The sequence below is a fragment of the Tupaia chinensis genome, unplaced genomic scaffold (genome assembly GCF_000334495.1).
Source record: "Tupaia chinensis unplaced genomic scaffold, TupChi_1.0 Scaffold000164_1, whole genome shotgun sequence".
NCBI lineage: Eukaryota > Metazoa > Chordata > Mammalia > Scandentia > Tupaiidae > Tupaia > Tupaia belangeri.
Genome location: NW_006159638.1, coordinates 469,883 through 495,532, shown reverse-complemented (window position 1 = coordinate 495,532; position 25,650 = coordinate 469,883). Strand labels below are relative to the sequence as shown.

At 34.1% G+C, this 25,650-nt stretch overlaps 2 protein-coding genes, 1 non-coding gene and 1 pseudogene across 3 annotated transcripts in view; 3 read left to right on the top strand and 1 right to left on the bottom strand.

The window, feature by feature from the left end:
- Positions 1-1,280: 1,280 nt before the first annotated feature.
- On the top strand, positions 1,281-2,184 carry LOC114007387 (DNA repair protein RAD51 homolog 1 pseudogene; annotated as a pseudogene).
- Positions 2,185-3,978: 1,794 nt separating this feature from the next.
- FPGT (fucose-1-phosphate guanylyltransferase) lies at positions 3,979-11,587 on the bottom strand. The gene is given in 5 exon segments (XM_006146038.3): positions 3,979-5,436; positions 8,344-8,436; positions 9,998-10,165; positions 11,466-11,559; positions 11,561-11,587. Coding segments are annotated over 5 exon segments (1,839 nt in total). The 3' UTR covers position 3,979.
- An 82-nt stretch (positions 11,588-11,669) lies between these two features.
- The window catches only part of LRRIQ3 (leucine rich repeats and IQ motif containing 3), a 169,468-nt gene continuing 155,487 nt past the window's right edge, over positions 11,670-25,650 (top strand). Inside the window, exons 1-3 of the mRNA XM_006146036.2 lie at positions 11,670-11,834; positions 19,875-20,123; positions 20,974-21,297. Of these exons, the coding sequence (XP_006146098.1) occupies positions 19,875-20,123; positions 20,974-21,297 (573 nt within the window). The 5' untranslated portion in view covers positions 11,670-11,834. The remainder of the gene's footprint in view (positions 11,835-19,874; positions 20,124-20,973; positions 21,298-25,650) is intronic.
- Positions 13,880-13,986, top strand: LOC114007390 (U6 spliceosomal RNA). The gene has a single exon (XR_003549026.1). It is a non-coding gene; the product is annotated as a U6 spliceosomal RNA (small nuclear RNA).

The following is a 25,650-nucleotide window of genomic DNA, read 5'->3' as shown; positions in this document are numbered from 1 at the left end:
ATTTTAAAAATAAATTCACGAGTTAGTTACAAATAGCAGTTTTTTATAAGCTGGATAATCTATAATCTAAGTGCAATGATTTTATAAAATGAAAATTATAAATCAAGAGGGAACATTTCATATTTATAAGTGCAAGTCTTACTTTTATATTGCTCATAAAAGTCAAAAAAGAAAAAAAAAACAAATGTGAATCTTTTGTTAGGCTAAATAAAGAGGATGGAAAATTGATCATCATAAAATTTATCCTTCCCTCCATCATCATGTATACTATACTCAGGAGATGAATAATGACTTTTACTTTCTAGACCCTTTTAATAAAACACTTAGGTTATAATAACTTTCTAATTCATCTTTTCTCTTGGCATTTCAGTATCTCTCAAACTAGGGTGAGTCTTACAATCAATGTTTTACAGAAACTATTAGGTAGCAACAATCATGGAGATTTTATTACTTGTCCGTATGTGAACTTGGTTAGAGCTATATGACTATTACTTGAGTCCAGATTACTGTTGGTAGCACATGGTCCTATACACCAAGAAACATATCTCAATTTGAGATACAACACAAATCTTTTGAACTAAAAGGATTTTGAAGGAACTAGAATCTATGCAGTATGCTGATTATGATTAAAATTAAGATTAGGTATAGTACTGAGCATTCAATGAACAAAATATAAAACCCTTTGAAAACTCTACAAGCAAATCAATAAATATTAAACAATAGCTATATTTTCATATTTTTCCTGGGATCTTGAGAAACATGCACACAGAGTACCATAATTAAGGGCTAACAACAGGTCACTTTGGTTTACCAAATAATTATCTTAACAATATGTTAATATGATATCTGAGAAACCTGCTGACTTTGAATAGAAGCACCCATCTTGATTAAACTAATTTAAAAATGAAACTGAGTTTTATTAACTAGTAATATATTAGCATAGAAACATGCCAAACAGGTTTCTGGTGTTTGCAACTTGGTGGAAAATCCAGACAGTGTGGTAAGGCACTTATGGGAAATGTGGCCTTACCAATAACTTTTCATTGGACAGAAGATACCATTGGGTGAAATATTGGTATCAACTTTGGGCTGATAATACTCCAGAAGAGTTTTAACTACGAATGGGAAGCTGTAGAAATGTACTGATGATATCTCAACATTTCACTTTTTTGTTCCTTTCTGTGTATATGCAAGAGTTAAGTGATAAAAATCTATATTTAAATGCATCTAAGAGATCTCCAGAAAGTATAAAAATTTCAAGTAACAAAGAAAGCATTGTGTTATATTTTATTGGTAATGTTTTTCTTAGTACAACATAAAATAACGGTGATTCTTATAACTGATGGCACATCAGATTAAAATTACAGTACTGACCATTTAATGATTAACAAACATAAAACATTCCCTGAAAGCTTTGCAAGGAAATCAATAAATATTAAATGCAGAAGGCCGCCAATCAGAGCATGTGCTACAGTTAGAAACCGAGGCCTGAGGAGAGTAGAGATGTATCTTTGGGAGCCAAAACTTGTCCAGGTTTTGAACAGAAGGCCAGAAACACAGAGTAGAGAAGTGGGGCTGTGCCTTTGAAGCTTCTACCTGTGGGGCATATGCAAGGCGAGTACATAGAGAGCAGCAATGTAGGTCCAGTAGTGACTGCACAGATGTAGCTTGAAGCAAATCCAGATACTTCAGTAGAAAAGGAAAGCTTTGGCCAGGACCCTTTTCATGGTTAGAGCAATATGGAATAAATGCCAGTGACATGAAGAAATTGGAAGAAGTTGGATTCCATACTGTAAAGATTGTTGCCTATTTGCCAAAAAAAGAACTTAAAAAAATTAAGGGAGTTATTGAGGCTAAAGCTGATAAAATTCTAGCTGAGGCAGCTAAATAAGTTCCAATGGGTTTCACCACTACCACTGAATTCTGTTAAAGGCAGATCATACAGATTACTATAGCTCCAAAGAGCTTGACAAACTACTTCAAAGCAGAATTGAGACTGGATCTGTCACAGAGATGCTTGGAGAATTCTGAACTGGGAACATCCAGGGCTGTCATATATTAGCAGTAACATGCCTGCTTCCCATTGTCTGGGGTAGATGTGGAAGGAAGACCACATACACTGACACCAAGGGTATCTTTAGGCCAGAATGGCTGCTAGCAGTGGCTGAGATACTTTGGCAGTGATGTCTAGCACATGTTCTTCTCTCACTTTTGAATAAAATGTCTGAACTGTGGAAAAACTATTAAAAACTACTATGTATCTATTTTTTCTCCTTAGGAAGAACCCAAGGGGAAAAATATACATACCAAAATTACACTTGAGGGTTGTAGACAAGTCACTTCTAGATTACCAATTGTTATATTGCCATGTTAATACATACATATAAGTGGCACAATCTAGTTATTTCAATTTATTCATGTTAATTTAAAACAGTCTCTAATTTTCAGAGTGATGTGAAGACATTTTATTCATGAGCTTATACCAAAATAGGACACCTTACTTGGGATTCCAGCTAAACTTTATAGAGCTGTTTACTATCTGTGTATTGTCTCATTTTCTCTATTTTTCTGCTTCTTTCCTTTACTACCTTTTGGTCAAATGTTGGTGCTCAGCATCATCACCAGTGTGTGGACAGAAAATAAGAAATGGAAAATAGAATCAGTCCACCTGGTAATTTAAAAGTTCTATGAAAAGTTCAAGAAGATGAAAGTAACACCCACCGTGAACTTACATGACTATGAATCTCAATTATTCCTACCACCTTCTCCATAGGTAATTGAGTTTTGTGTATATCTACTTATTTTCTACAGAATAAAATTTTAGAAAGACTTTATAAGATATTCAAATCTTAAAATAAAATGTACGGTCAGCAAGTGGTATAGTGCTTAAGGTGCTGGACTCTCACATGGCCAACTGTGGTTCAAATCTTAGACCTGGTGGCTTGAAACTCATGCCAGGCATGTATGCATACATGTCAAAACTCCAAAGAGGAGAATGGAGGAGAAGGGATTGTAGTGTGGTCATAGTGTGGGGGTTGATTTTTCTGTCTCTGCCTCTCTGGCAGACTGCCTCTGTCCTATTGTAAAAATCTCTATAAAAAGATTATGTGTGTGTACTATACACCCATGTACTGTGAATTTAATAAGATCAGTAAGTGACAGAAATTTTTATCAATTTGAGAGCTCTTTGTAACTATCAACTAAAATAATTAAACATTTATTAACTACACATTTGTGTCTGAAAAAAGTATTTCAACAGTATTCCTACATTATTCTGAAGACCCTGTCATTTTTTCATCAGTTTATAAAAACAGGACTACATTTGAGGAGAAAATTGCCAATAAATACTCAGATCTTTATTGGGCCCAGGCTGGCTCCATGGAATTGTGGTTATAGCAGCTGGACCACATTGCTGACTATGTGGTTCAAGTCTCAGACCCAGGGGATTAAAAAATACACACCAGGAGCATGTGTATGAATGCCCAGTATCTCAGAGAGAAAGAGGAGGAGTAGGGACTGTGGCATGACCATTCTGCATTGTGATGATGAGATGGTCTTTTCTCTTCTCCCTGTCTATCTCTCTTTGGCAAGGGCATGTAACCACTAACCAAAACAAAAAAAGAGTTTTACTAGGCCCAAAGTCCAGAAGATGAAAAATTCTATAGGTATTTTTAGAAAATTTAAACTTTAAAACTACTAGACTGTTTACTATGTGAACAAAACAATGCTCTGTAAATCCATCATTATTAAAAGGAAAATTAAAATAGTGACAAATACCCCAAAAAGTGTCCTTTTTCTGAATTTAGTCTTGAAATATTCTATCAAAAAATCATGCCTGTTTTTATCTGTTAATGTTATGCTACAGCAATTATGTTACTGTAATTTTTATTAATTCATTTCAGTGAAAGCCAAAAGAAAATGTCTACAGAAAACACCCACATTTGCAATCTTGCTCAAAGAAAGGCAAATTAAACAATATTTAAAAGACCTCTAAATCAGATTGCTTTTTATTTAAACTAATTTCTACAAAAATTTGCTCCCTGTAAGTTATCATGTCTTCTACATCTTTGCAGACAAGCATTTCTTCAATGGACACCAGCTTATAGCTATTCAGGTTGAATGTTGATTTGGTTTTTATAGCATTTAACATCTTTAGGGATGCTGTAACTGAACCAGTCAAAGAACAGCAAACTGGGAAAATGCGAGCAGTCCACAAACTCAGACATGTCTTGTTTCCAGAGAAGAGTTCCTCTGTAACTTTAAGATTCCAAATATCTAAGCATGACAAGAAACAGACTCCAAAGAATTGAAGTAACTTTATATCTGACAACGTTTTAACATTCTTTTTCAGGTTGTCTTGCACTCCAAATGCCATAGTTGAATATTTTAAGTGTCCATTCATCTTCAAGCTTAAGGAACACACAAAAGTATTTGCAGGCAGGACAGTTTTTGTTAGAATATGAGAACCGCTAATAATACAATTTTCTCCAACTAAAACATCAGGTCCCAATCTGGAATACTCCACAACTGAGCCAGGTGCCACAGAACATCTTGCATCCAGTATGCTTTGAATGATGCAGGGTGCTTTATCAGAGCAATCTGGTATACCTGGAGAAATGCTAAAAGCTATAGTCATTAAGCCAAGCTCTGACTTCAGACTGCTATCCGAAGTAAAATGAAGCAAATATTCTTCAGTTGTTCCAATGTGATAAAATTTGGAGTTATTAAGAACAATAACATTTAGTGATGTTCCTTTAAGAAGATAAAATATTCTCTGCCTCATATCTACCAACTCAGACTCTTCTTTAGTGACATTTGATGTGTTTCTGGTATACTCCACAGATGCTCCAGGTCCCAAAGCCTGGAGAAAGTCACCATAGGCATCTATTTCACAGTTCAGTGTGCCTACTTCTTCATAAAAAGCAAGTAACTTTTTTGCTGATTTATGATCCATGTAAAACAGGCTATCTGTGTAGACATATTCAGAGTCTAATTTAAGACAGGCAGTATCACCTCCAGCAAGACCCTGTTGATAACAATTTCCAGGTCTACAAACAGCATTAAATTCACGCATATTTTCTATACTGGGTTTATGGAGAAAACGATGGCAACATCTGTATTCAAGTTCGTTATGGCCTAAATAATTAAGAGGATCCAAGACAAATACTCCATGTGTAGTCCCTATAGTCAAACTAGAAGGATGAGCTAAAGCAGTAAAACCTGGTTTGTCAAACCTAATAAATTCAAATTCTCCAATACTATAAAGTTCAATATCATCTGCACAGGTAACCAGAATCCCAGGATTCATATGTGTGGGAAAATCAATGTACATGGCTAGTTTTAATTCTAACATCTGATAAATGGGGTTACCAAGAGGTAAAGCTGTGAAAATTTTCCCCAAAGCACTTGCATTTGGAAGACGTTGACTGTATCCACCTATAAAAATCAAACAAAATAACCACTAAAAATGTGTTGTTGTTTACAATATTTTCAAAAGCTATTGGCAGTTAGGACTGAAAATATCTCTAAAGATATTTAATATATACAATGTGTTACTGTAACTCAGGAAAGAATAATAAAATCAAGAATAAACTCCGAGAGCAATTCTCCTGCAACCATTTTACATAAAACAGTTTTAAAGATTCTAGGCTAGAAAAAAATTTGAATAAGCTGTAGAGCCTGTACCTTTTTTTGCACAAAATAATGTGAAAAGGACCATGGGTTAAAACTGTCTTTTATCTATATTGTAACCAATAAATTTTAATGATTTTTAAACACCTACATTAAGAATCCACTTTATAGAAAAAGTTACAGATAACTAATATGCCAATACCAAATATAATTATCTATGAAACACTAATTTCTAGAGGTGGTGTCTTTCTTCAAATTATTACATAAACTTAAAGGAAGGGAAGGGTAATTTATCTAAAAGCATTTTAAACTTGTTTTTAATTTAAATAAGCTTTTTCCTTCTAAGATGAACCTTAGAGCTTTTCGATCCCTTGAAAACTTTGTTCCCTAAGTACATAAATATCTTGCATCATTTTTAAGTAACACATTATGGTGAAATGCAGGCTTATGTAAAAGAAATAGACATAAATGAGTTTAAACTTAGCCAGACCATTGCGTGGTAAGGCTGGCTGAATCACACATGGCCAAAAGCATGGGTCAAGTCCCAGACCTGTGGCTGGAAAATACACAGAATCCAAGTGTATTATATGCCCCAAATCCTAAAACAAAGAAATGCAGAAATGATTACAGCATGACCATGCCCTTGAGGTGGTGCTTTCTCACTTCTGTCTCTCTCTCTCTGCTAAGCAAATACCCTCTGGCGAAATTAAAAAAAAAAAAAAGAAAAGAAAAGAAAAAGAAAAAAGAAATTAAAACCTGGTTCACCATCATTTGGTGGTTTATCACTGGATTTACTCCAAATCAGCAAAGGTAGAATAGTATTTGTCTTATATTTTATGAGATCAATGATACATGTTAAGCATTTGGCACAGAGTAAATTATTCAACAAATGACAGTTGATGATATCCACTTCTTTTACAAAGACTAACCAAAAGTAAAGTTTAGCAATAGTAAAAACTACCTTTTTTTGTTGTTGCTGAGAGGTTTTTGCTATAGTGCATGTGCACTCACCAGAAAGAGAGAGAGACACACAGAGAGACAGAAAGTGAGAAATCACCTCCGGGGGTGGGGGATGGGGGGGAGGGATGGCCACGTCACAATCCTTTTCCTCCATTCTCCGCTTGGGATCTTGGGCCTGCATGCACATGCACCTGGCATGAGTTTAAGCCACTGGGTCTGGGACTCAAATTGCAGTTGAATACATGGGAGTCCAGCGACATAGCCATTATTCCAACTGCTGGTCCCAGAACTATTTCTAAAGATGTATTTTCTTGTGTCTAATTTAATTGTTATGAAATTAATAATAATAGTATTTTTCTGAAAGAAAATGATAAGATCAGACTTTTTTTGGAGAGGTTTTTTTTTGCTATAGGGCGCGTGCGCTAAGCAGACAGATAGAAAGCGAGAAATCACTCCCCAGGGGGGATAGCCACGCTGCAATCCCTTCTCCTTCATTCTCCTCTCGGGATCTTGGGCACGCATGCACACGCGCCTGGCGTGAGTTTAAGCCCCTGGGTCCGGGACTCGAACCGCGGTCGACTATGTGGGAGTCCAGCGACATAGCCATTAGGGTAACTGCTGGTCCCCAAAATCAGACTTTTTGAAAACATTTAAAATTAGCCTTAAAATTAAAATTTGAAGGTTTTATGTTTCTAATTCCACAAAGAGTCACTGTTTTTCATATGAATCACAAGAACTGGAAAGTACCTTAGAAGTCATGTAGGTGAGTAGTTCTAAAATATCTGCCCCTGGAGTAGTGCCAGTCCATGACAATTTTCACCAGCTTCCCATCATATAGAGGATGATAACAAGTTTTCATGTAACCAAAACTGTTACATAACTAAATGTATCCCATTTTAAAATCTACTCTTTATTCTGATATTCTGTCTTTTCTACTTTTCTATTTTATTGATATAATGTCCTTTGCTAGATGTGTGTTTCCTCCAGAACTGTAAAAGTATTTTTTCTTTTGTTATGCTTAACAGCTTTTTCTTTTCTCTAGCTTACTTTATTATAATATAGTATATAACATATAACATACATCATATGCATTAATCTACTGTTGATGTTATTAGTAAAGCTTTCAGTTACCAATAAGGCTACTAGCAGTTAAGTTTTTAGAATGAAAAGTTACATGAGGATTTTTTTACTATATGAGGGAATGGTATTCCTAAACCTCACACTGTTCAAGGATCAACTGTACTCCTACTTGTCAACTCCATATCTTGTCACTTTTTCTATTTATTTTTAAAACATTTTTAATGGTTATAGCCTTTAGCTCACAAGAATGAGACAAAAATACAAGACAGAATCTCTTGGCAAAAGCCCATTAACAGCAATGCTACACCTGTCTCTCTCCTCTCAGTAAGATTCTTCTCTAAGACATTCCTAAGAAATGTTCACACTTTCATGAGTTTTATCTTAGGAAAATAATTTTCTGTGTGCATACCAAAAACAAAACCCATGAATATGTGCTGTTGTATGTGATCTACAATTGTAAAGATAAATTCTGTGAAAAATCATTACGCTATTTATAACCTAAAAATATCAAGGAAAGTGTGAAAAATTTTGTTTTCAAAGCAGAGTAACTTCTAAGAATTAAAAAAAAAAAAAAAAAAAACAAGAGGGAAATATTTGAAAGGGAGAAAAAAGTTCTTACAGTATCAATTGAATACACAAAAGAAAATGTAAATTACTAAAGTATAACTTTACCAGAGTGTATTAATAGGATTGTAAAAGAATTCCATTTATCTCCATATATTTTTTCCAAGCAACGAAGAGCACAAAGTGTTGATCCTCCATTTCCTTAAAAGTAAAGTTGAAAAGCAGAACTTATTTTACAGAAAGCTACTAAAACTCTATAATGATGGTATATTTGGATGTTATAATTTTAACAATGTCTTTTAGCTATAACTAGGCAGCATTGGTATTGACTAAATAATAAAATTAAATACATCTCATAACAAAAAAAATTACTAATTAAAAACCATTCAGAGAACAGCCCTTGGTAATAAATGATGAGCTAATAGTCTCCCAAAATAAATATAAAAACAGATAAATTACATAAATTGTAACACTATTAAGTATGGTCATTTATATCGAACTACAATCACAAAACCCACTCCAATAACTTTCCATAAGAAATAGTCAAATACACAAGTTAAATTTCCTTTCTAAAAAGATATTTTAAATCTAGTTTCCTAAAAAAACATCTTAACTATCACACTAGTTATTTTGGGCAAGTTATTTTACTCTCTGTGCCTCAGATTCTCACCCATACAAGTGAATAAAAAAGTACTAACCCAACAGTTGTAAGGATTAAAACAATGGCTAATTAAAACAATGTTAATGTCATTTATAAAGATCCTATTTCTGGTATCAATGGGTTTCAGATTTAAGTATTATGAAGGAAAAAACAAACTTCAGGGAACCAACAGGTGGTATGGTAGTTAAGGTGCTGGACTCCCACATGGCCTTACACAGTTTGAGTCCTGGACCTGGTGGCTTAATTTCTTACTTTTTTTCTCTCTCTCCCCCTAGCACACATGCCTTATAACAACATTAAACCAATAATAATAATAATAATAATAAATAAAACTAAATAAATAACTAAAAAAAAAAAATCTTTAGTCACTGGACTCCTACATAGTCACCACAGTTCGAGTCCCAGACCTGGCAGGATAAAACGGCTGCGGGTGCATGTGCGTGAGTGCCCAAGATCCCAAGAGAAGAACAGAAAAGGGATGCAGTGTTTTCATCTTCTCAGGGATTTCTCACTGTCTCTGTTTCTCTCTACCTCTCTGCTAAGTGCATATGCCCTATAGCAAAAATATCTCCAGAAAAAAAAAAAATCTTGCGGAAAATGGCATTTATTTTTATTTGCACTGAAAGATCAAAGGACAAAGCTGGCCTAAACTGGGGTGTTAAAATAAATATTTTAAGATACCTTAAGCCACCGGATTATGTTCTCTGCATTTTGTAATGTGGTCCCAGGAAGCCATGTATTTTTTTTCTTGACTTGCTTTATTACGTAAATCTCTGGAGAATTGTTGGGTTGGGAAGGACCTTAAAGGCCTATTGAAGAAGTCTAGAAAAATATTAAACTTCTGAATATTTTTCATAAAAACGAATTAAATTCTCTTTTAAATAATACTCTGGAAGCTGTTCATGGTAATGAGTAAGACCTGTTGCTATGCCTTCTATCTTTCCAAAAAAAAAAAAAATGCCCATTTACATCCATATTTTAAAGTTTATAAAAGCCTTGGGTGGGAAGATGCAGCTTATAAACTATAAGCCACTAAAAACCTGTTCTTCATTGACTATTCTGCCTAGAACCTATGCTATAAGCCTGATCATAAATGCATACCAATTTTGGCTCCAGCAGGATCAACAAAAACATGATATTGAACTCCAAGGGGTAACTCCTTTCTGTTCAGCTTTTCGGACAGCTGTTGCTTATAAGCAACTTCCTGCTTTTCATCAGCTGCTGTTATTGCAACTATGTCCCAGAATTCTCCAGCTGCCACTGGTTTACCTATTAGAGAAAACCAAGGAAATGATTACAAATACTGTTAGAATTTTCTAGCTATTACAGGTTTGCCTACTAAGAAACAAAAAGAAAAAAAGTCAGGTAAATATTATCTTCAAAAATGTATCTTCTGCTTTGAGAATGAGGTAATAATTACCAGTCAACCAAATGATTCAAAATAGTTCCACTGAGCAATGTTTATTGTTTTCTATTTTAGATTATTCCTTCCTTTTATGGTCTACAATCCCATTTATTTAGAAATCCTGAAAGATGTACTGTGTCTTGTTTAAAAGAAATATTGTAAGTTGCCAGAGACTATTAGCTCAATTCTTAATTAAAATGAGGAGACAAGAAACAATTGCATATCCTGCTTTAAAAATAATTTTTCATACATCAGGGTCACTTATGTCCGAGTTGGTCAGTTAAGAAAGATTAGACCTAAGGAGCTATTACTTCAGTGGTGGTATTTATAAATGTGAGTACTTTTTAAAAAAAAACTGTTTTAAGATAGCCATATAAGCTTCATAAGCTATTAAAACATGACATAAAATTCTGGGTAACAGACAAAGTCTCAACTCCCTGATGAACTTATTATAACAGAGACTGAACTTTTAGCCAAAGGTTGAACTCTCTCTATTGATAAGCAAGATTAACAAGTGATTTTATTAGTTAACACGATTTGTCAGTGAGAATCTAATACTTCTCAACATTTTACTCCCATCCAAGTATTAATCCCTGTACTTTTTACAGTCATTGCATCCAAAAAATAACCAATTTTTATTAAACGGTTGTACATGAAATGTTAAGTGGCATTTTTTTTACACTCAACTTTACCTTTTTTATTTTTAATACTAAATTCCTCTATGTTCTGTTTCTTCCCTTAGTAAGCATGTACACTACAAAGCAAATTGGTAAACGGGGGAAGATAAAATAAGATTTGTATAGGTCAAAATATTATGCTTCATATGTTTTAGACTTATTATTTTAAACTTATCAATGAGCTAACTAAAGCATAACTTCAATTTATAGCTTCACTAGCCAGGTTAATATTTTTTCTCCTGCCTTTTCCTTTATTTTATTTGATAACCTATACTACTAGGAATGAAGCCGAAGAAAGAAGCAGCACAATATGAAGGGACAGTGCTAGAATAAAAGTCTAAAAAGTATATAAACTATTCCTAGGTCAGCGTCCCAAGTCTTCAGGTGAGAGGAATACAGTAAGTTACGATCCAGCATATCAGCTCGCACGAAAATCACCCTCCCTCTCCGCTGTTGGCGAGAACTCAGGTTGTTTCTCCTTTGTTACCTCTCAGCTCTGAAAACCTCCGCAACTTTCGCTGGGTGGCTTCCCGCAGAGATATGTCTGGAGCGACTCCAGCGGCCGCCATAGCCCCACCTTCCCCGAAAGGCGCGTACCACAACACGCATGCGCCCTGGGAAGTTACGCTGCCCCTGCTCCGGGCAGTGCCCCGCCCCTTCCGTGCGTCACCACGTAATCACGCCCCGGGGCTCCTCGGGCCGCACAGGGAGGACCGTGATGGGGTGAGGCTGGGTCCTTGCCCGGTTTCCCTAGCAACGGTCTCAGGAGCAGATGGCCACCTAGAGATTTGTCTGATTCTGCGGGGTCTGGACCGCTATTTCCCAACTTAAAAGGCCTTGCAGCCCGGTTGACCCGGTGAGTGGTTCAGGTTGGGTGATAAATGTTAGAACCGACTGACTGAAAAGAAGATGAAAATAAAACGAACTCCCAACTCTTTCTTGAAAGGCGATTCTTCCTCCGCGGTGTTTTGTTTCAGCCAGGAGCAATCCCATGCCTGGCAGATGATTTCCACCCGGCCTTTTCTGTCATTTGACGCCCTGTGCCCCAAGGACTGAGTGGAAAGTCCCGACCTTAATTTATAAGGTCTTTGGTCTTCAGGAACATTAAGATTGTGGCTTCTTTGCCTTACAGCCACTAGAAAGTGCGCATCTGTTTTGAGTGTGCTTCATAAACTACACATACCAGCCTCTCAAATGTTATCTTTGGAAGTTGTATCAAGTTCAGTCTGCAACCAGGCCCCTAGCATGTGTGGTATTTTTGTTTCTTCTCTGGCACCCTCCAAATAAGCAGATCAATCTAGAAGTTTCGATCACATTGTTGGGAATAAGTCACCCTTATTAGATGTATCTTTGCTAAATATAGTATTTTCCTTGTAGAGCTGCAAGCTTAGGAGGTTTACAGAGGAATGTCTTTACACATAGGAAAACTATGAGTCAGAGAGAAGAATGATTTAGTCAAGGTATCAATAGAATATTTGAGGAAGTCATTTCAATCCCAAATCCAGAACTCCTTCTATTGCACCGTACAGTTTGGTTTATTTGAGAAGCCTAAATAAAAGCCTTTCATTAAAGTCTTCAGGGAGATGCTCATTCAGGGTCCTATAAATTCTTATATTAAGCTTTTTTTATTAATAGTTTTTCTTCTAATGATTTGACCTTTTTAATTCTTTCAATAAAGACATTTGGGTAAAAAATACTCTTTCAAAGTTTTCAAATAATTCTTTCTGTAAATAAAAGCAATACATTATCACTGAAGAACTTTCAGAAAATGTGGAAAATTTGAGTGAGGTGAGAGAGCAAAAGAGAAAGTAACAGAGGTCAGAGAGGTAACAAAAGGATTTGGACTTCTACTCTTGACTGAAGCACATTGAAGGTTTTGATAAGACTTGCCTAATGTTTAAAGATATCACTAAGAAATGTGAGAATAGATTATAGTCAGGGATGGGTGAGGAAAGAAGCGGGCAGACTTTTGGAAGCTACCATAATAATGTCAGGTGACAGTTGATGAAAGCTTGGCTAAGAGGATTACAGAAGAGTTGGTGAAAAGTTGGTTAGAGTCCATAAGTATTTCAAAGGTGAAAGCAATGAAATTTGCTGATAGGATGTGTGAGAAAAAGAGGGAAGTCAAATATGACTGTTTGAGAATGGAGTGCCTATCAATTCAGATGGAAAAGTCCCTAGATGGAAAGATTTAGTGGGATAGTAGTACTAGAATATTTGGTTTATGGTATATGGAATAAACAGGTGTGTATTAATGTATAGGTAATGCAAGTTTGTATGTGTATATAAATTATACATATGAGCTTGGAGTGCAAGAGAAAGGTCTAAGATAAAGATAGAATTTTAGAAGTTGTGAACATCTATAGATGGAATTATTTTGTGTGTGTGTGATTTTGTGTGTGTGAGAGAGAGAGAGAAGGGGGAGGGGATGCGTGCCCTCATTGGAGAGAGGCAGTGAGGGAAAGTGAGAAATCCCCCCCAGGAGGGATGGACACACTGCAATCCCTTCTCCTCCTGTCTCCTTTTGGGATTTTGGACATTCACACATATGCCAGGTATAATCTTCAAGCCACTGGGTCCTGGATTCAACTGTGATCCGCCATATGGGAGTCCAGCATCTTAACCACCATGCGCCCTGCTGGCCCTTGGAATCAATCTTAAACTGTGGAACTAGGAGAGGTCCTAGGGAAATGGAGGGCAAGAGAGACTATATGTTTGAGAATGTACACTCTAATAAGGTGAAGTAAACAATGATATGTAACCAAATAAAATTCAGAGAGTGATAAGAACTATGAGAGAATGAAAACAAAGCAAGTAATTTAATAGACTATTATATGGAATATTAAATAAAACATCTCTTGGATCTGGAAAGGATGGTCATAGAAAGGAATATTATTTTTTGTGCTCACTTTCGCAACACATATACTAAAATGGGAACGATACAGACAAGATTAGCATGGTCCCTGCACAAGGATGACATGCAAATTCGTGAAGCGTTCCATATTTTTTTTTAAAAAAGAAAGGAATATTATTTTTTCCCGTTGTGACTACATTGCTCACATAAAATATGCTACAAGTAAACAGACCATATTATCAGCATGCTTCTTGTTCTCTTTCCTTTTTTCTCTCAGGTTTTATTAATATTAATTTGAAGTAAGAAACTACTGTACACTATTTCAGTGGAGTCAATTGTTAGGCAGTTGACTGTAGGAGGTAAAATATAGGGGTTTTATTTAATTACATATTAAATATAACTAAACAGTGTAATATGATTGTTTAAACAGTCTTAAGCTACCAGGATATTATTATTTTGCCAGAGTGTTTACCAAGTATTTTCTGGAGTATTATTTTATCAGAATACCGATCTAGTTAAGTAGTAAGCCCATCAATTCTGCATAAATTGAACAAACTGAAAATGATGTATCTAGTCTTGAATTTGACATTTTAAAAAGAATGTTGAGCTGGGGCCAGCAGATGGCAAAATAGCTACATCACCAGGACTCCTACATAGCTGACCATGGTTCAAGTCTCAGACTCGGTGGCTTAAAACTCATGCCAGGTGCATGTTGTTCATGCCAGGTGCATGTTCTGCATGCCCAAAAGTCCCAAGAAAAGAATGGAGAAGAAAGAATTGTGGCATGGCCATCCCACCTCAGTGGTGACTTCTCTCTTTCTGTCTTTCTCTGTCTCTCTGTGTGCATGCATCATTTGGCAAAAATCTCTAAAAAAAAGAGCGTTGAGCAAATTGTACAATAAAAAATTGAAAAATAATATTCTGTTGAATCACTGGACTTTTTATCTGTTGGAAAAGAGTAGAGTGTGTCTGAGAACCATCATAAAGAGCAAGATGAGGTTTTTAAAAACAATTTTATTGAGGTATATTTTATATGCCATTAACTTCACCTGTTTTAAGTGAACAGTTTAATGATTTGTAGTAAATTTACTGAGTTATGCAACTATCACCACAGTTACACACAGTTACATCACTCCAATAAATAATATGCCTTGTGCCTGTTTAAAGTTAATTATAGTTAGTTTGTTTTTTTACGACTGTAGGCATATTCCATTTTTAGTAGCCAGGAGAGATGTACTGTTTGACTATATTCTTTAATAGAGTCCCATCTTTTCAATTTTTAAAATAAGTTTTATATGTGACATAAATGTTGGTAATTCTTCATCAAAAGAGGATTGACTCAGGCTCTAACTTAGTGGTTAAGGGACCCAGATCCACATGGCCAACTGTGGTTCAAATCCTGGCACAGGCGACTTGAAAAACACACAAGGTGCTTGTGTGTGGGAGCACAAAACCCTGACAAGAAAGAGAAATGGAGGAGAAGGGATTGATGTGACCTTGATCATTGGGTGATATTTTCTCTCTGTCTCTCTCTTTGGCAAGTACATTAGCTCTCTGGCAGTTAAAAAATATTAAAGAGGATTGACTCAATAATTGCTTATTTTGTCAATAGATATAGACTTAAATATGTTGCAGACATTCTAAGCTAAAGTTTGCTATCACAATTCATGTAAAATATTAGTGATAATATCCTTATAATTAGATTTTCTAAAAAATAAATTATTTTTTATTTTTTGTGGATTTATTTTACTTGCAGGTAACTTGGCCATTTTTGTGATAATTCTCTGCAGTCCAGCATTTAGAATTCCATTGTACTTAGTAATATCATACTTAATATTTATAAGATAAATTACTTACATGTAGACCATAAAACCCAATATTACATTTTAATGTATTTTTTACTTAAAACTATAATATTGGGTCATCGGAAAAATTATGATTTCTTTCTGTTTTTCTGTGCAAAAAAATGCAACATGATCTTTCCGATGACCCAATGTATCTGTATTCCTAGTATCTAAAAAGTACAGTGAATGAGTGTTAAGTCTAGAAGTAATTGATATAGTACAGTCAGCAAAGCATTTCTTCACAAATTTCTTTTCTATCTTTATTATGTATAACATTTGGAAAGAAAGTAATGTATACATTTTCTTTTACTTCTTAATATTTAATTTAGATGCTTATTAATTACAACTTCATATAGTTCTATTTCACGTATTTGTCATCAATTTCTATTTTTTAGGTTTTTGCCATAGGGCACATGCTCTCACCAAAGAGAGAGAGAGACACAGAGACAGACAGAGAGGGAAAGTGAGAAATTACCCCTAGAGGGATGGCCATTCAGCAATCTCTTTCATTCTCTTCTTGGGATTTTTAAATGGAGAAAGTTAGGAGTCAAGATGATACACATTGTACTTTATAGACATAGCTTACACAGTATTGTTTAAAAATGTATGCTAGATATAAAAATAAATACTACTTTAGCTGATATAAACTAAGGAAAGGTTTATTGATAATGATACTGATTTCTTTTTAACTCCAGAACTTTGAAGTTGTAATTGAACCTCCAGTGCTTTACCTTAGCTCAACTAAATTGGTCTTTGAAACATTATATTGTTATTTGAACTTGATAATTTATACATTTGTGTATGTGTGTGTGTATGTGTATATATACATATATATATATATATATATATATTTCACAAAGAAATTGTAAAATGATCAAGTCTAAAATGAGTAAGAGTGGGAACCAGCAGTTAGCGTAATGGCTATGTCGCTGGACTCCCACGTAGTCGACCGCGGTTCGCGTCCTGGACCCGGTGGCTTAAAACTCACGCCGGGCGCATGTGCGTGCGTGCCCAAGATCCCGAGAGGAGAATGGAGGAGAAGGGATTGCGGCGTGACCATCCCTCCTGGGGGGGTGATTTCTCGTTTTCTGTCTCTAATGTCTCTCTCTGTCTGTCTGGGGAGCACACGCGCCCTACAGTGAAAATCTCTCCAAAAAAAAAAAAATGAGTAAGAGTGAATGGATTCTTTACTATGGTGATATTTAAAATTGGCAGCAGTTGGTAAGCAGATTTTTCCCTTGGTAGAGGAAAAGATATCACTGTTATGATTTTTAGCTTACCAGGTTGGCATTAAAATTACCTGTGTCCATAGCAGTAATTTTAGGATGCAGGTGGTATGCTATGGACTTGGGCATTTGTATTATTCTACTTATTCTGATGTGCAATGAAGAATGAGAAACAAAGTTAAAATGTGAAACTAGGTAATTTAAAATAAAAAATAAAACATCCTCAATTATCCAAAATGTTTGGAAGTGTATCGGGATATTTAACTGAGCAGTTTGAATAACTGAAACACTTTATATTCTGAGTGTTGCAATACTATTTTTTTATAAGGAAAAAATGTAAACAAAATTTATTCCTATAATTTATATTAATTATATTAATCATATGCTAACCTTTCCTTTGGATAGCAATAACCTGTTATCATAATGTCTTAATTTGAAAAAAAAATTAAATATTAAATTTGTTATATCCTGACTAATTACTATTGGTGGAGGGGAATATTAATGTAACAGAACATCGATATAAATTAATGTAGTGTTATAAATTAATGTAGTGTATAGTTACAACTGTGTCCTATTATTAACTTGAAAGAGTGTTTCTAAGACTAATTTATTTAGAATTCATACCACACTAACTAAAATAATAAGTTGAGAATGATTTAAAAATTAAATACATATAAAACAAAAATTAGTTAAGAGGAGCCCAAAATTATGTCTTCAGACACCTGGGATTTTGAACTTTAAATTAACTGTGAATGTCCTAAAAGATAAGGAAGAGAGATACTTTGGAATGAGATTATTTAATTATATAGTAAGAGGAACCATAGAAAGTGTTGTGTTTGGAAAGTGTTTAGAGGATGGAGTGTTGATTTCCGAACTTATGCTGAACTGGAACCTTGAGGCATCTGATTTCCTTTTTTAAGAATATGTGCTATCCTGAATTGTTGATTGAACTAGGTATTTATCTTAGTAATACATTTTATAGTGCTCACTAAGTGTCAGACACTGTTCTAAAGGCTTTACGTTAACTCATTTTGTCTTCATAACAATTCTTTGAATCAAATACTATTATTTCATTGCATTTTATAGGTGATGAAACTGAGGTACAGAATATATGGTGTAACTTGCCTTAAGTCACCAAGTTCAGATAACTTATATTTTAGTTCTTCCTTTCTCTACCTAGGTTCTAAGCTGCTTGAAATATCAGAATAACTTGATCTAACCAATAAAATGTAGCTGTAATGATCTTCTGCCAGTTAGCTCTAAGCATTAAGAAGGCCTGATAGGTCTGTTTTTATACTTTTTGGACTCCCGAGTCAAGTACATAGAAAGTCTGACTGCCCTATTACAGACACACATGGAGAGATCCTGAGACAATATGAAGGGAAAGGCCTATCTATCTTGGCAAACAAGTAAACTTAACCTTCCAGCTGTCCTTGTTAAAATTTCAGATGTGGGGACCAGCAGTTGGCGCAATGGTTATGTCGCTGGACTCCCCTATAGTTGACTGCAGTTCAAGTCCCAGACTTGGTGGCTTAAACTCATGCTGGGCATGTGTGCTTGCATGCCCAAGATCCTGAGAGGAGAATGGAGAAGGGATTGTGATGTGGCTATATCCCCTGGGGGGTGACTTTTTAAAAATATTAAGGTTGTTATAAACTGACAAATTACTGTTGGTGGAGGGGAATATTAATGTAACAGAGAACATAGATATAAATTAATGTAGTGTTATACATTAATGTAGTGTATGGAAAAGAGTGCTTATAAGACTAAGTTATTTTAGAATTCATACCTACATACAGAATTCATTCATACACTAACTAAAACAATAAGTTGAGAATTTTCAGAGATAATCAAATTAGGACTGTTTTAAGCGAAAAGATTTTGAAATGATTTGTCATGTAATATAAATAACTGAAAAAAGTATGTACTTTTATATGTTTGTTGTGGAGAATTCAAAATGAAGGAATTGAGAATTGTCAATATATATATTTTCTCCCAGAGTTTCCCCAGTGTTTTCCATCTTTATGGTTTGAGGTCTTAGGCCTAATATATATATTTTTTTTTTTTTGAGAGGTTTTCGCTATAGGATGCGTGTGCTCGCCAGACAGAGAGAGACATAGAGACAGAAAGCGAGAAATCACCCCCCAGGGGGGATGGTCATGCCGCAATCCCTTCTCCTCCATTCTCCTCTCGGGATCTTGGGCACGCACGCACACGTGCCCGGCGTGAGTTTTAAGCCACCAGGTCCGAGACGCGAACTGCAGTCGACTACGTGGGAGTCCAGCGACATAGTCATTACGCTAACTGCTGGTTCCCTTTTATTTTATTTTTTTATTTCATTTTCTTCCATATATTCAATCACACTATATTTGTCAATAGGTTTTTACTAAGTGAGATTTTTGTCATTTGAATTTAAAATGTTTTAAATGTTCCTCCCCCAAATTTTAAGAAGTAGATATTGTTGATAACAGTTGAAGACCTGTATGTTACCTTAATTTCATCTGTCTGCATTGTTTTTATCTTTCCAACAAAGAATATCACTTTTCCAACTTGTTCATTATTCAAGGATTTCTTTATTTAACAGTATCTTCTGACCAAATTACCAGATCAGCTATAGTAGGGTACAGTCTCGTTTGTCAGTAGTTGATTGGCTTATCTTGAAGTTTTTATCATAAGTCTTTCACTGAATTCCATGTTCTATAAATATTGTCTGAAAAGGAAAGTTTTTCTTCCTTTTACTTATTAGTTTATTGGTGAGGGAAGTGATTGTTTTTTGAGTAGCAGTTGTATAAACATTAGATAGTTAAGAAACTTTTGGGTGATAAGATCCTGTGAGTATATGACTTTATTTTTAACTTTCATTTTTTCAATTTTTCATTTCCGTTCTCACTGCCTCTTAGCAGTTTTTCTGTTTACATATAGACTTTTGAAAGTTGAAAAACTTATTGAAAGCAGTTTCCTATCTTTCCTAGATGTTTCATGGAACAATCACAAAAGAGTTAACTAGTCATGAAGAATGGAGTCACTATAATGAAAACATAATACAAGACCAAAAAGATTATGTTTTTGTGAAGTTCAATGGCCTTCATTTAAAATCTATGGAAAATTTGCAATCTTGTATATCTCTTAAAGTATGCATCTTATCAAATAATTTTATTACAGATATTCGTCCACTTCAAAGCTGTATAAAATTAATCAAACTTGATCTCCATGGAAATCAGGTAAGCAAATAGCCGGTTTAGATATTTGCATATAAATGAAATGTATATATAATAAGCATCATGTTAGCTACAATATTTCTCCCAGCTAGTCCTTTATGTATACATAAACAAAAATTCTAACAGAAATTTTAAAATATGAATTAGATGTATAAATAAAAATTTTAAATAAAAAAACCATGGAAACAATAATTTGATATGTTTTACCTTCTTTTAAAAAAAGAGAGATTTTTGCTATAGGACTTGTGCACTCGCTGGAGAGACAGAGAAAGAGAGACCAAAAGCAAGAAATCACTACCTTCCCCTCCCCCCCGGAAGGGAATGGCCACACCATAAACCCTTCTCCTCCATTTTCCTCTTGGAATTTTGGGTATGCACACACATGCGCCCAGTATATGATTGAAGCCACTGGGTCTGGGACTCAAACCCAGTCGACCATGTGGGAGTCCAGCTGCGTAACCATTATATTATCTGCTGGTCTCATGTTTTACCTTTTAAATACATAGTCTGGAATACTTAATGAGTTCTTCATTTCTTATGTAAAAAAATTAGGAAAATTTAGTCAGCCTATTTCAAAATATTTTTCATTTAACAAAGTATATTATATATCCATTCAATTACACTAATAATGATAGCTCATTCCAGATGTTCAATATGTTTTTCACCCCAATCATCATTGTATAATTAGAAAGATTACTTTTACTTATTAATTAGAAACCTGTGTTTTAGGAAATACTAAATTTTAGAAATGTTTAATGTTTTACAGCTTCCTATGCCATTTATAGAAAAGTTATATTTGAAATAGTATTATTAAGATATTGTAACTAATATAAATGGTTTGATAATATTTCAGATAAAGAATCTACCAGATATAAAATTTTGGAGTGGAATGAAGAGCTTAAAACTTCTCTATCTTCATGACAATGGGTTTGCAAAGCTAAAGAATGTATGTGTATTATCTGCCTGTCCAAATCTCATTGCCCTCACTCTGTTTGATTGTCCAGTAAGCCTTAAAAAAGGATACAGACATGTTCTTGTTAACAGTATATGGCCTCTCAAAGCACTGGATCATCATGTGATTTCTGATGAAGAAATAATTCAGAGCTGGCACCTTCCAGAAAGATTCAAAACATGTAACTACAGACTTTTCTTTAATTTCTGCCCTGCTTTGAGAAAGGTAACTAGACTCAACTGGGATTTAAGTTTAAATAAATTTACAGAAGTAAAATTTTGCTTTTAAATTCTGTAACTAAATTATACAAACACTTTGCTGTTTTGCAGTTACATGAAGTACAAATCAATGAATGTATAGTTGTTTTATATCCGAAAATTTATAAACACTACATAAAAAGTGTTGAGCCTAAAATGATCAAATAATAAGGAAACAAATTTTTTCAAAATTGGAAGTAAATCTCCAATTTATTCAGGTTTTGGTATAAATGTGAGTGATTCTACTGGGAAATATTTTTGAATGTCTTACAGGAATTTTAAATTATTATTGGAAAAGAATAAAATATTCAATTATTTAGTAATTAATTTGGTAATATTGGCATGATAAAACATCAACATATGTTTGGACTGAACCTATGAAAAACCGTTTTTAAGGGCAAAATTTTCATTACAACTCATTGTTGAGTTTTCTTTAAGAAGAAAAGAAGAAAAGAAACTGTATTTCTAGAGAGAAAAAAGCATCAAAATGTTCCCAGTGAGAGAAAATTGGGATTACATGTTCAGTCTGTATGTCACATCAGCTGCAATATACTTTCTCTGTAATGAGCTATGCTGTGATGTGTGTGTGTGTGTTTGTGTGTGTTCGTGTGTCCCTGAGGAAGTGAATGGGGAAACTTGCTACCTATTAAAGGTTACAGAGTACTTAAATGGGTAAATAAAATTATAAGGAAACAACCTGCATGACTTACAAATGTTAGAAAAAAATAAATCATATCAGAGTTCAAAAGGGGGTTATTTGTGCAAATGTTAGAAAAAAACAGGCACAAGATACAATAAGTTAAAAAGTATAAAAGTGTATGTAGAAGGTATTTATATGTTCTAAATATATATAAATTCACAAGATACATGCATTGAAAGTGAGAGGAAGGATAGATAATCATTTTAAACACAGATCATATCTGAAGAGGTATGTAAACATTGAACAATGATTACGCGTAGGAAGACTGAAAGTTGAAAGACTTTCTGTTACTGCATATGATTCTTTTTAAAATTATAATTATATTAATTATTTTGTCATAATGGTTAAGAAAACTTAATTTTATTAATAATTTTGTAATAGTAGTTTAAAAAATGAAAAGAGGGAATATTTAAGTCTGATGTCTGAACCTGGACCCCAAAGGAAAAATTTAGTTTATGTATTCTAGTTGTGTGAAATAGTATAATTAAAGACAGTAACAAGCATAAGTTCTATAAGGACGATCAAAATGACTGATGTTCATTTAGAAAAACAAATGGAAAATTAAGGAATGGGGTATTGAGAAAGAACATGAAGATTAGACTTATTGAATATAGTCATCAATTGAAGTTATTTCAGTAAGAGTGTTGTATCATAGGTGCTTTATGAATAAATGGCATTGACAAAATTTTTAAGTGACTATCAACCCAGTATTTTGTTAGCAGTTTAATGGGGGGTAGAAAACAAATGAAGACAAAGAGATTATTAACTGTAGGACAGAAGTAGTGTGATTAGGGTTGATACATGCAGATAGCAGTGGCAAAGAAGGAAGACAGTGTAGAGTACAGACAATCAGTGAAATCATTGGGGCAGGCCCTTTATATATTTTAGTTTTTCATTCTATTACCAAATATACATGGAATACTTAATATATGAGAGAGTTTATTCTGGACCTCGGAGATTCAGTGGTAAATATTATAATATTGACATGGTTTCTGCCTTCATTAAATATAGTGAAAAATCATAGAAAATAAACACATAAAATGAAGAAAATCAAACAACCATAGATTATTAGATGGTGTTAATTGCTGAAGAAAATAAAATAAGATACTGACACAGGAAAAAGGAATGGAGATTTGGACTATATTAACTTGGGTAAATGGGAAAGGCCCTTATAAAAAATATTTTAGTTACTCTTTATAATTTCTTTTTATATAGAAAGAAATTACTCTTATTTCACAGAATAAAATGAAGCCAAGTGAGATTTAGAAACTTACCCAATATGAGGCAGTTAGTGAGTTGTGAAGCTGGGATTTCAAGTCTTAGTTTCACAGTCTTACACTTACAGTCAACATTGCATCACAGATGACAGATCATGCAACGATTTGACTGTATTTTTTTTTTTTTTTTACTGACTGAACGTGGGAGAAGAATAAATGAGGAAATTCTCTCATATTTTTGAACCTGGAAAACAGAAGCAAAAATAACTATTTAATGGAAATGGCAGCATTTAGAAAGGTTTTGGTAGAAAAGTTAATTTGGTCATGTTCATTTGAAGTAAGATTGATAGAGAGATATCACGTAGGCATTGGAAATTAAGAACTAAAATTCAGAAATAGTTTTCTGGGCTAGAGGTGTAAATCTAGCAGTCATTTGCTTAAGGTCGTATTTGAAGCCAAGCTCTCTCCAGAAATTATAAGGATCAGTATAGGCACAGTTTCGTTTTGTGGGTAGAAGGCAGTGGAACTGATGAGGATAACAAAGAATTGATCCTGAGTGAAAGGAGCAAAAATAGATACATAGATATTATTATTAGGAAAAAATGGAGAAAAAATACTGAAAAATGGAGAATTTTTGTAAAGTATCTAGAAAAATTAGCACTGAAATAAAAGTACAGTATATTAAAAGGCTTTAGATGGTAATGAAGTTACATCTTGGAATTTAAATAGCTTGCACATGTTGGATATGAAATTTTAATGGGTTAATATGTGATTGCCAAGTATGTAACCTTTTCTAAGAAAATCTTATACAAAGGAAAGAAACAGTTTTAACTGTAGGACATAGGATTAATAGAAGATGTGTTTTCTTTAAGTGAGATGGTACTAACTTCAACATTTCTTAACCTGAAGGAAATAGGTTGATTAAGAAGAAAAAGGGATTGAAAATGTCAAAAATGAGGAAATAACAAAAAATCATTGTGAAGGAAGTATGAATGGAAGAAAGAATAAGGCTTAAAATTATATTAGTACACCAAATGCTGACAAAAAATTTGTAGCTGTAGAAATTTAAATAAATCTTTTTGAATGACAGATTTTGAATTTAGTTATAAGTTTTTGCTCATTACTTCAGCTATAAGTAATATTGTTTTGATCATTTTATCATTACAAGATTTTGGGCTACCCAATGGCATAGGGGTTAAAGTGACTGGAGCTCACATAGCTAACTGCAGTTTAAGTTCCACACCAGGTGACTTGAAAACACACCAGTGCATGTGCATGTGCCCCAAAATTCCAAGAAGAGAATGAAGAAGAGACTATGGTATAGCCATACATACCCTCTGAGGAATACTTTCTTACTTCTGCTCCATCTCTCCACCAACGAGCACACATGCCCTATAGCAAAATTATTTAAAAATAAATAAGCTATTATTTAATTTAAAACAATAAAAACAAGTTATTGAGAAGGAATAAATGTGACTCTATAGGGATGTTTATTTACTAATACTTAAAATATATACTTAAGGACATTATAGTGTACCTGTTAATGAATATAAAAATACTATGAAAACTGAAAATAATAATGAACCTTGTAAGTTTTTACACAATTATTTTCTATAAATATTATTTTGTTAGGAAAATATGGATGTAGAAATTAAAGAATTCTATATTTATTTACTTTTTTTGTAGAGGTTTTTGCTATAGGGCATGTGTACTCACCAGAAAGACAGAGAGCAACAGAGATACAGAAAGCGAGAAATCACCCCCCCAGGGGGGATGGCCATGCCGCCATCTCTTCTCCTCCATTCTCCTCTCCAGGATCCTGGGCATGCACGCACACATGCCCGGCGTGAATTTAAGCCAACGGGTCTGGAGCTCGAACCATGGTCAGCTACATGGGAGCTCAGCAACATAGCCATTATGCTAACTGCTGGTCCCTATGTTTATTCTAAAAGAAACAAATCTAGTAGTGTAATTAAAGCTCATGGCCTAAAAGACAATATAATTATCAAGAAAGATCCTTATGTTTAATTGTGACATAAAATGATTTCTAGACCTTTTTTCAGTATACTCTGATTCAAGAGGAAGAAACAAATTCCTTAGTATACAGGGGAATTCAAAAAGATTGTGGAAAAAAATGAATTAAAGTATGAATTTATTTTGGTACAAGAAATTTTTTAAACCAATGAATAGTGTTTTCATAAATTCTATTTATGAACATATACATTTTTCCTGAATGTTTTGAAAAATATTTATATGAAACAAAGTAACTTTAGAAACTTGAAGTGCCTAATTATTTCAGAGCATATACTGAAAGGGTATATGTAATTATTTTTGTGTCACTATATATGTAACTTTTTAGAAGTGAGAGTGATCTTGAGTCAGCAGGTGGCATGGTGGTTAAGGG